At 39.4% G+C, this 11272-nt stretch overlaps 1 protein-coding gene across 9 annotated transcripts in view; it reads left to right on the top strand.

Annotated features, from left to right (window-relative positions):
* LOC103305707 (uncharacterized) overlaps positions 1-11272 on the top strand; it is a 123028-nt gene that overhangs the window by 98372 nt on the left and 13384 nt on the right. For 3 of the 9 annotated variants that reach the window (XR_010589753.1, XR_010589752.1, XR_010589751.1), the window contains exon 2: positions 3768-3888. Coding sequence is in view for 3 of the 9 variants with exons in the window: in XM_065554430.1 (XP_065410502.1) it covers positions 7-76; positions 3768-3888; positions 6402-6517 (307 nt within the window). In the remaining 6 variants the exon portion in view is untranslated. Of the gene's footprint in view, positions 1-6; positions 77-3767; positions 3889-4081; positions 4363-6401; positions 7954-11272 lie in introns of those variants that run through there. The other 6 variants (XM_065554430.1, XR_010589749.1, XR_010589750.1 and 3 more) reach the window with 6 other exon arrangements.

The raw sequence follows: 11272 nt of genomic DNA, 5'->3' as shown, positions 1-11272 counted from the left end.
TTGCAGGAGTGACAAATGCTTTTGTCCATATCTTACTAAGGCCAACTTCCCCATTCATCAAAAGAAAGCCTTTAAGGTATTGTTTCAAATTGATCTTGATCTCTTCCGCCCCCCCCCCCCCCCCGTTCATATTATGAAATAGTAGACTTCAGAGAGAAATGGCAGTTAAGCCTCAAAATGTCTATCATTTGTGCTCATGAGACAACAAAAATCCCTAGGTACTCACTAAGTTCTAGTGCTAGAGCTTTTTTGTATGAGTTCCTCTCTTTAGAAGTTCTGATAAAATAAGCCTAGAAAATGCTGGAGAATTTCCCCCCTGAAAACATTTTGTTTATGATAAAAACCCAACAATAAAGTGCTATTTTAAAATCTATGGTATAAGATAAGGTCTATACACAGTATTACTGAATCTTGATTTTCAAAACCTCTGACTATGTCCTTTTACTACTACCAAATAAATACTACTTCTGTCTTTTGTGAGTAAAACTGGCATGACAGTTGAATGCTATTTTATTTAAATGTGATTAATTCAGTTGAAGTAATATACCGAAGTGCAACACCTGAATTTTAAAGCCAAGAAAGCAACATCTGAATTCTAAAACCAGATAAAAGTGATATCAGTCATTGATGTACAGTAGCAGATGGAAGGTAATAATATGGTACCAGGGGAACTGAGTGAAAAATTACAGGCATGCCTAAGTGCTTTTATATACCCAACTTAAACAGGTGATTCTCCATTTAATAAGTGAAATATAGCTTTTTCAACTACAACATCACTCGTCATAGCTAAAATCAGTAAGAGAAACAGTGAGTGTAATTGGCGAAGAATGAAAATGATCCAAATGAAAAATATTTTATTGCCTACTTTGTTTACTAATTTTATATAATGATACCAGTTATTGCTTCCCTATTTCAACTACAGACCTCAGCTGCATTGCAATAAGTAATAAATTACCAAACTGTCTCCTGTTAGCCAAATAATTCCGTAATAGCAATCATAAGATATTTCTCAAAAAAGTTATTAAAATGTATCTCAGTATGAGGGGAAATAGTTTTATTATCTTGACAAAGAAGTATTTGTTTCTTTGTAATGTTGTCTAATGGATGCGTGTACCAGAAAAGTTGTCTTTATAATATTGTCTTCCAGACTAAACACGTTGGGGTTTTTTGGATATGACATTGCTACAGGTTTTTTTATTGTACAGGTTCTTTCTGTAGTGTCTGGCAGTAAACTGCACCTATTTTTCTCTTTGTGATTCTTTGTGACTATTTGATATTTGGTCAACTTCATACCATACAACCACCAAGTATAGTGGATTGCCTAGGACAGTTTGAGAGTATTGGGAATATCACATGAAAATGTCAATACTCTGAGTTCTAGATGGAGTTAAAAGGGTTTCCACAACAATGTCATTGTTAGAGCTGAGCAAACTATGGATTGAATCCCTTTCTTCTGAGTAGTGACTGAATTTGTATAGATTTGTTCACCTAAGTCATACAACATTGTTTCTGCACTACAATTAGAAGATTCCAAAATGCAGAAAGTGTGAACAAGATGGCTGTGTGAACACCTCCAGTGCAAACACCGAGGAATGCCCTGGAAATGTCGAATAATGTGTATTGCATTCAGTTAGGATTGTATTATTCTAGATTCACATTAGCATAACTGAGATGAGAGTTCAGGCGGTACAGGTAGTGACACCTATAGTTAATGTTGCCCAGCACTTCCCAGTGTAGAATGTTATAAATTAGACAAACTTCAGCCACGGGAGCTCAATTTTTCCATGTCTGGAGTTAGTCTCAGGTTGTTTTTCTTTTTAAAGCATCAGCTAAAACAATTCAGCTATTTCTTAGAAATGAGGTTAGGCAAAAATTCATGATTTTGTCCATGTTAAAAAAAAAAAAAAATCTTACAGCCATTTAGTTGAGAACCTCTGGTGCCTCAATGCTTTGGAACATAGTCTTGATTTTTTATTTATTTTTGGTAGAGTGGGTTGCCCTGGTGGAAGGGGTATGCCTCTTACCATTCCTATTTATGCTCACCCAAATTTGGTCAATTTAAGAGCCTCTGAATACTCAATTTGCACATACTCATTAGAAACTTGCTAGAATTTTGGCCGGTAAATCTTCTAAACATTGCATCTGTACTAATGCTCCAGCCCAGGGCTGTATGGTCTAAGTAGAACTTCCTTGCAATTGCTTCTGGCAGTGCTACGTGGGCAAATTTTACTTCTGCACTTTTCTAACTTTTGAATGCTTGGCTTTACAGCCTTAATGTTTTCTTAAGAGTGTTTTTGTATGTAATTTAAATTACACTACAATAATTTGTTAATAAATTTTCACAACAGTTCTGACTGTTTTTTGTTCAAGTAGGGGAAGAGCAAAACCACAAAAGGTTGAGAGTTTTGGCTTCAATTAGAAACTATACTCATCAAAACTTGTGGATACTTAGCCAAAACATATGTCAATACTTTCTGGGGCTTCCTTGCTACATGTTCTTCCTGACACTGGAGGGGTTACCTAGGGAGGTGGTAGAATCTCCTTCCTTAGAGGTTTTTAAGGTCAGGCTTGACAAAGCCTTGGCTGGGATGATTTAGTTGGGATTAGGTCCTGCTTTGAGCAGGGGGTTGGACTAGATGACCTCCTGAGATCCCTTCCAACCCTGATATTCTATGATTCTATGACACCAGTTGACTGAAGGTTTCCTTTTAAGTCTCTTGGTGGAGGAAAGACCAGTGGCTTTTTATTCTCTTCTAAGCACATTCAGGGCATGGCTGGACATTTCATTTCCCCATCTAGCTTTTCAGAATCCACTAGTCAGGCCTACACTCCATATTAGATTCTCTCTCCCAATGTCTTATGACTACAGGCAGCTTGATAAACCACCCCCTTCTGCAAAGGGACCCTAAATAGTCCTCCTACCAATCTTACAGCTGTAGCATGCTTTTATATTAATACACATGCAATCTTGGATGTTCTAATATAAAATGTAACATGTGACAATCTTCCTTCTCCAGCTAACCAGTTGAAAACCAGCAGGGGAAGCGGACACTTCTAATTATCAATGCAGAGATTTATTGTGGACATCTCAGTACTTTAGAAACAGTTTAGTACTTTTCCAGTTTGGGTTTTGGGAAGCAGCATATTTTACCCGAAGTGGGACTCCTATTCCTAAAAGTAGGTAGCAGAAACCAAGAAAAGCTGCTTCTTTTTTTTTTCTTTCAAAATGAGTCTGATATAACTGTGTTGGGAATAGAGCATGAACTTGTTAGAAAGCTCGATTCTATTGTGAACAGCCTGTTGCAACTGTCTGGCCATGATCCTGTAAACACACATCTGCTTGTCCTTAAGTGCAAGAGTCATTTCATCAAAGTTAATGAGACAACTGGCTTACTTAGAGCAGGGCCACCCAGAGGATTCAGGGGGCCTGGGGCAAAGCAATTTCGGGGGCCCCTTCCATAAAAAAAAAGTTGCAATACTATAAAATACTATATTCTCGTGGGGGCCCCTGCGGGACCTGAGGCAAATTGCCCCCCTCCCCCCCCCCCCCCTCCGGGCAGCCCTGACTTAGAGTTAAGCAATTGTGTAACTATGTGTATGATCAGGGCCTAAAAGTGAAGTGTATTTCACTATATTTTTATAATGACATATATGTCTTTTTTGGCACCCTGAAGGTATGTCCCAATGATTAAAAAACCAATATATAGTAACCAGGGAAAATCAAAACTAAATGAACCCCAATATGCCTCTCTATTTCCCTTTTACAGGTACAGGTTCCTGGCCTTGTTATCAGGGTCTATCACCTGAGGAAGCATTTCCTGTGCCCCACCCTCCATCAGAAGTGTGGTATAGGAAAGAAGAGGAGAGACAAAAGCTATGTTGAAACAGGTAAGTATTGTATTAAGGGTGATTTACATGAAAGGCATAAGGGAAAAAACATAAGTAAACATATAAACTCAGTAAACAGTGGACTGCAACAAAAGAGCTTGAAGCTCAGACCCAATATACCCCTCCCATGGCAACAAGAACAAAACAAATCCCCAGTATATCCTACTGCTAATCAGATGTCATCTATGGTCAGGTCAGATGGTAGTGAGTAGTGGGTCCAGGACCTCCTACCCTCGGGCCAAACGCTGGCCTTTGGGAAGAAACTCTGGATGGTGGTAAGCTGCTTGATGGTGACAAGCCACCAGAACCGAAGCTGCTGACTGGTGGACCAAAGGACCCTGGATGGAAGATAAGTTGATGGTGACACAGGATCCTTCACAGCTCTTGATCCGAAGACCCACACAAACCTGACCGCACACGGCTGCCTCCTGAACGGACAGCACCGTGGTGACGTGGCACAGTTCCTTATAAAGAGTGAGTGGTGGGAAAGTTCTGAGGGGATGGCAGTTACAAGGCACTTCCAAGTGGTTTGAACCAGCCCTCAAGCCACAGCTTTGGCGCCTTAATTTTCCCACCTCTGAAGACAAAATGAAGATTTGACTCCATTTTGAAAAGTACCAAAGTCCATATTAATAAGAAGAAACCATATAAAATCTTTATCCTAAACATTTAAAATCACTTTATATAATAAGTCACCAACAGTATCTAACATTATACGGGTTTGTGTCCAAACCCTGTATATTTAAGGGCTCTAAAAGCTTTGTATTGCACATTAATATGGGTAATCTAGGTGTATTAGTCCTGCTTAATGACTAGAAAACTTTTACAGTTGTTTGAAACAGCTTTATAAAGTGAATCTGAAACTTGAACGTCTAAAATCCAGCAACTGTCTCTGTAGGAAGTAGTATCTCAAAATGCACCAATTACATCACTTCAATTCAATTAGCATGCTTTCTGTTAGCTATTGTTTGTTATACCAAAGCCATAAATATTTAATTGGCATAGCATATATATAAAATTACCTAAAAACTGATAAACCGATCAGATTATTTGCTAAATAGGCTAAGCACTGAGGGAATTTTTTTTTTTTTTTTTTTGTAGATTAGTATATCAAAAATTGTCTTTCCGAATGGATAAAAAACCTGCCTCTGTAACTAGAAAGTACAAAGGTGTCTCCTGGACTTCAAAACAAATTATGAGGAATTCATTGCTTAGCGATAACACAGTGAGACATTGGTTATAAAATGCCAATTATTCACATTCATTTAATAAAATAGATTTATAATGTGTAAACTTCAGATACTTCACTCTTTACTAAAATGAACCATTATGGGATGCAAATTACTCTTAACTTGATGCATAGAAATGATAAAACTGTTAATTTTCAGAACCTGTGCAGCAAAGTGTAAAATGTGCTGTGTGTGTTCTTTACAGCTCTAATTCAGGACAAGTTCATTTTTAAAAGTGTAATCCGTGATATTTACATGCTATATTCCATTCAGTTATTTCTTATCTATTTCATATCCCATTAAAGGCTACTAATCTCAGCATCTAAAAGGCCTTATGTCACAGACAAAACTTGAAAATGGATAAAGGACCGAAAGTACAAGAGTATAGCCCAGTAGCTTTGTGTCTCTTTTAATCTCTTTGCTAATAATATGATCATGAATCTAAATGCAAAGCTCTGTACATCTTGTACTATTACCCATTGCTTTTCATTGTGCTGAAACTACATCTATCCCTAGCTGCTTTACAATGACAGAAAACTTACTTTTTTTTTTTCAAATGAACTACAATGTTCAGCATTTATTAAAAATAGAGGGCTGGAATTTATGAGCCTTGAGGATAGGACAAGAAGCAATGGGTTTAAATTGCAGCAAGGGAGGTTTAGGATGGATATTAGGAAAAACTTCCTAAATGTCAGGGTGGTTAAGCACTGGAATAAATTGCCTAGGGAGGTTGTGGAATCTCCGTCACTGGAGATTTTTAAGAGCAGGTTAGACAAACACCTCTCAGGGATGGTCTAGATAATACTTAGTCCTGCCATGAGTGCAGGGGACTGGACTAAATGACCTCTCAAGGTCCCTTCCAGTTCTATAATTCTATGATACGAAGCAGGAACTTTGTTACAAGAGAAGTCCCACTGAGTTCAATTGAATAGCAGCTTATTCCAGAAGAGGTCCCAGTGATTTCAATGAGTTCTCTCATGGAGTAAGATACTATTCAGCATGAGTAAGTGGTATAAGAATCTGGTCCTCAGTTCTGACCCTTTCTAGAGGGTCTACTGAAATCAGTGGGGCACCTCGTGCTGTAAGGTACTACTTAGCAGTAGGGAGTGTGGTGGAATCTGGCCTAGTGTGATTAGATGTATAAACATTCAATGCCATGTACTTTTTCAAAGGGGACTTTGAAAATTAAAAAAAAAGATAATCTGCTTATTATTTATAAAACAATATGCCTTGAAAAGATTAAGGTCAATTTTCATTTAACACTTAAATTTTCTCTCCATTTAGAATGCCCTGCCAGCCACAGGTTTAAATGTAAGGGCTATCAGTCTTCCCAAAGGACTTCAACTATCCTGGTGACTCAGAGAGAGAGAGAGATGGGTGCTCAGATAGCCAGGACCTAGCCCTGCTTATAAAGCAGAGTCAAACCTTTGGCCTTGTACTCGTATGTAGGTATAATTCAATGGTGTGATTGAGGACCTGTTGTAATATGTTTATTTAAACTAGCACCAACTAACAGATGGGCAACCATATTCTGTAGCTGATGTAATTTACAAGAAGTCTTCATATGTGTCACAAATTAGAATGCATTGAAGTAACAGTGTAGAAGTGGTGGCATCCATTACTGTTGAGGCCCAGTTCTGAAAGGCCACACACGTCTAGGTAGACACTAATAAAAAGGAGCTTTTGGCTAATAATGAGCCCTGGAATTCCAGAAGCAATCAAGGATCCAGCAATATTGCCAGTTTTGACCGTTTTGTGCAAGGTTTCACAAGATTTGGCAAAAATCTCTCGCAACGTACACTCAGGATTTCATTCCCAGCCTATTGGCATCATCTCTTTCTCCTCTAACCAGTTGGCTACCATTTAGATACCATTCTCGACTTCAAAATTCGAAGTATCATCTGTGTTTGAGAGCACAATACCTTTGGTGCGCTGCTAACCCTATCAGCATCCAAACCAACATTCTCCTTCCCTCCCACCTACGCCTGGCACCCCCTCCACCATTTTCCAGCTCAGGAACCTCACCCAGTCCAGCATCCACTAGTAGCCTTACTTCTCCTATCCTGGCCCACTTTTAATGTCTTTGGGCAGTGATCACTTCCATTTCCTCCTTCCCTCCCCTAGGTACTCTAGGGGGATGAGCGGAGTGAAAATATTTGCTTCCTCCCTACACCCTGAACTTGATTAGACACTTCCCTACCCCAGAATACCTATCTTGTTTCCTTTCTGTATGGTCTTCTACAAAGACAGGTTAGTGGACAGCAGCAAGTAGCACAGTCTGGGCTCTGCCATAGCCAGTGCAGATGTAAAGGGACTTAAAGCCCATGTATGGTTACTCTGACATCTGGGGCCTGATGTAAGTGTGTAGTGTGCGCTGCTCCTTGCTGCCTAGGGCAAGTTGTTGTCTGACCCTACCATCCCTTCAGAAGACTATGCGAGGAAAACACAAAACCTTACAGCATGATAAAAGAGCACTAATTTAAGAGCAATAGTCTTATTCAACATTTCAAACTATTGTTGATTGTTTCCATCTCTCAATGTTTAATGTCTTTATGATATTATAGATGGATTTGTAGCATGTACAGCCATGTACTGGATAGACAGGAACAGCTTTAAAACAGGCCATGAGCTGGCCTAAATGGCAATTGCCACAAATGATAAGTTCATCTTTCTAAAAATTGAAACTTTCTATCATTGTTGATTTTTGGTATTCATTTCGTCTCATCATTTTTTTATTAGTCTACCTACGGGGGAATCTGTGAAACCATATAAACTCAGGTCATCTGGAAATATCCTTGCTTGACCTTCTGCTCAAGGCAGTTTGCCCTATTCAAAGGTGAGTTCAACCTGACAAAGAAGCTCAGTAAGAGATTAAAAAAAAATGTGAAAAATTGTGAAAAGTTGCAGGAACCACGATGAGGAGGAGAGCTCAGGCAAACTGTGTGAGTTTAGCCCACAGGGCTGTCTTCTATTGCGCTTTATAGGTGACCTGCCAGTGAGGGAGGCTTAGCTTACTATGGTTGCTGGTGAATATATGTATATCTATTGATAGAATGGATAAGCAGCCTATTAAGATACTGTGAAAATTGTTGTGTATGAACATCCAGAGCATGGAGTGGTGCTTAATTGTTTATACATCTTAATAGATACATTTAAAAAAATGCTTTGTATCTTTTGTGTGTACCAGCAGTTCAGGTGTACTCTATTGAATCACTCATTGGTTTAGGAGGTGATAGAATGCCTGATCTGACATTTCTATCTCTGACAGAAACAGTAAGATTGCATACTGCATTTAGGCCCCAAATAACTGGATTTGAAATAATGGAGTTCCATGCAGGAGTCATAGTCTTCCTGTGTGGATCACAATACAGGATCATGGTCTAAATTTGCAAATGCCCATGAAAATGTTCATTTCTGTACACAAGGAATGGTAGTTTTGACTCAGTCTAAATCAGCATGGATCAGCATTCAAGTCGCACTTCCTGTCAGTACCCGTCCTCAGCTGGGGAAGCCAATGAACCAACCAGCGGACCAAATTTGGTGATGAATCCTGGTCACGTGCCACCTAAGGCATGGTGCGCATACACTAAGAAGAGTGTTTAGATGCCCACACTGAAAAACTAACACTGTAAAAGTTTTTGTGAAGAAAGACTGAAAGCTTTGTCATGGCAACAAGAAGAAGCTGGAGATTTAAACGGTTATTTTTTTCTGTAGGAGACCTATCCAGTTAGCAGGAAGGTGCTAACATGGCAGGCTATCAGGAAATAAATTTAGTATAGCATTGTCAATGACAGTGAGGGATCCAAAATTGTATTCCTTAACTAAGCATGTTAAATCCCAGCTGTCCATTTGAGGGAATAAAACATGAAAGACTATAATAGTCTAGACCTAAAAACTGAAACCGCAGATTTGCAGCACATTTTTACTTCATGTCCAAAAGCACAAGTTCTTTTCAATACATGTAAATGTATTAAATTATATTTGTAATGCACATGAAACAATACACACAATGAGGATTCCCCTCTAATCCGAAAAAAAATTGACATAAGAGTTTCCCATCAAAGACCAATATTCTGTGGGAATGGGTCAATTTTGATAAAACTTTTTAAGATAAATAGTTGAAATGTTTCATTTTGACAATGTCAACACATTTCATTGTGAGTTTTAGATATCACAATATTAAAATTAATATATTTATTATTATATACAGTTCAACTTTGTTTTGATTAATTTTATATTGATGTTTCATCTCCATCAAAAGAAAACATTTTTGAATGTTTGTTTCATGGGAAATTATGGAATTTGTCTTTTGCTCCAATTCTAAACATTTTTCGAAAAGTTGGAATTTCCTATAGAATGGAAATTCCTGTTCCCAAAAAGCTCTACATGCTACATTTTAGAAACCCATTTTAGTCCAACATAACCATGGAAATTTGTTTTATGTAGCAAACGATTTACTTTAGCAACCTTTAAAAAAAAAATATGGCACTTCTGGAAGGTGTCAGGTTGAAAGTACGATTTTCTTTTTTTCCTCAGAAGGGATATGATAAAGGCAGGTCCTAGAATCATAGACTATTAGGGTTGGAAGAGACCTCAGAAAATCATCTAGTCCAATCCCCTGCTCAAAGCAGGACCAACACCAACTAAATCATCCCAGCCAGGGCTTTGTCAAGTCGGGCCTTAAAAACTTCAAAGGATGGAGATTTCACCACCTCCCTAGGTAACACATTCCAGTGCTTCACCACCCTCCTAGTGAAATAGTGTTTCCTAATATCCAACCTGGACCTCTCCTACTGCAGCTTGAGACCATTGCTTCTTGTTCTGTCATCTGCCACCACTGAGAACAGCCGAGCTCCATCCTCTTTGGAACCCCCCTTCAGCTAGTTGAAGGCTGCTATCAAATCCCCCCTCATTCTTCTCTTCTGCAGACTAAAGAACCCCAGTTCCCTCAGACTCTCTTCATAAGTCATGTGCCCCAGCCCCCTAATCATTTCTGTTGCCCTCCGCTGGACTCTCTCCAATTTGTCCACATCCCTTCTGCAGTGGGGGGACCAAAACTGAACACAATACTCCAGGTGTGGCCTCGCCAGTGCCAAATAGAGGGAAATAATCACTTCCCTCAATCTGCTGGCAGTGCTCCTACTAATACAGTCCAATATGTCATTGGCCTTCTTGGCAACAGGGGCACACTGCTGACTTATATCCAGCTTCTCGTCCACTGTAACCCCTTTTCTGCAGAACTGCTGCTTAGCCAGTGTTGTGGAAAATTGACCACACAGTTGATTTTGGATCAGCCAGCCTGAGGCTCCTTTATTGATCAATCAAACATACATGCATGGGGGAGTCAGCCAAGGCAGCCCCCCTCACCCCAACCCCCCCGATAGATAAAATGCAAAAGCTTATATAGGATAAAAGCACACAAAATACATATGCTTCCTTGAAGTTTTACATCCATATAAGGAATAAAGCAAAGCAAGCTTTTCCCATTTTTCCCTTACTTTTGCCCTTTGTGGTTTCTTGCTCTGTCACCTGGCAGCTATTAATCATAAGCTGTTACAAATGGTTAGTTCTGCTTTTATAGTTTCTACAATTAGTTCTGCTTTTATGATTTCTCTTTACCCTTCTTTTTCTACCTTCCCCCCCCCTTTTTCTACCTTCAGGCCATACTATACAGACTGCTTAACTAAAGTTTAGGCCCTGACCATTTTCCCCCCACACCAGTTAGTCCCCAGCCTGTAGCAGTGCATGGGATTCTTCCTTCCTAAGTGCAGAGTCCTGCACTTTTCCTTGTTGAACCTCCTCAGATTTCTTTTGCCCCTATCCTCCAATTTGTCTAAGTCACCCTGGACCCTATCCCTACCCTCCAGCGTATCTACCTCTACCCCCAGCTTAGTGTTATCTGCGAACTTGCTGAGGGTGCAATTAATCCCATCATCCAGATCATTAATAAAGATGTTGAACAAAACCGGCCCTAGGACTGACCTCTGGCCCACTGTGCTTGATACCGGCTGCCAACTAGACATCGAGCCATTGATCACTCCCCTTTGATCCCGACAATCTAGCCAGCTTTCTATCCACCTTATAGTCCATTCATCCAATCCATACTTCTTTAACTTGTTGGCAAGAATACTGTGGGAGACTGTATCAAAAGCTTT

Source organism: Chrysemys picta, chromosome 8 (assembly GCF_011386835.1).
Source record: "Chrysemys picta bellii isolate R12L10 chromosome 8, ASM1138683v2, whole genome shotgun sequence".
Classification (NCBI taxonomy): Eukaryota; Metazoa; Chordata; order Testudines; family Emydidae; genus Chrysemys; species Chrysemys picta.
Note: the sequence above shows the minus strand (reverse complement) of the source record. Positions and strands in the feature narration are given on the sequence as shown.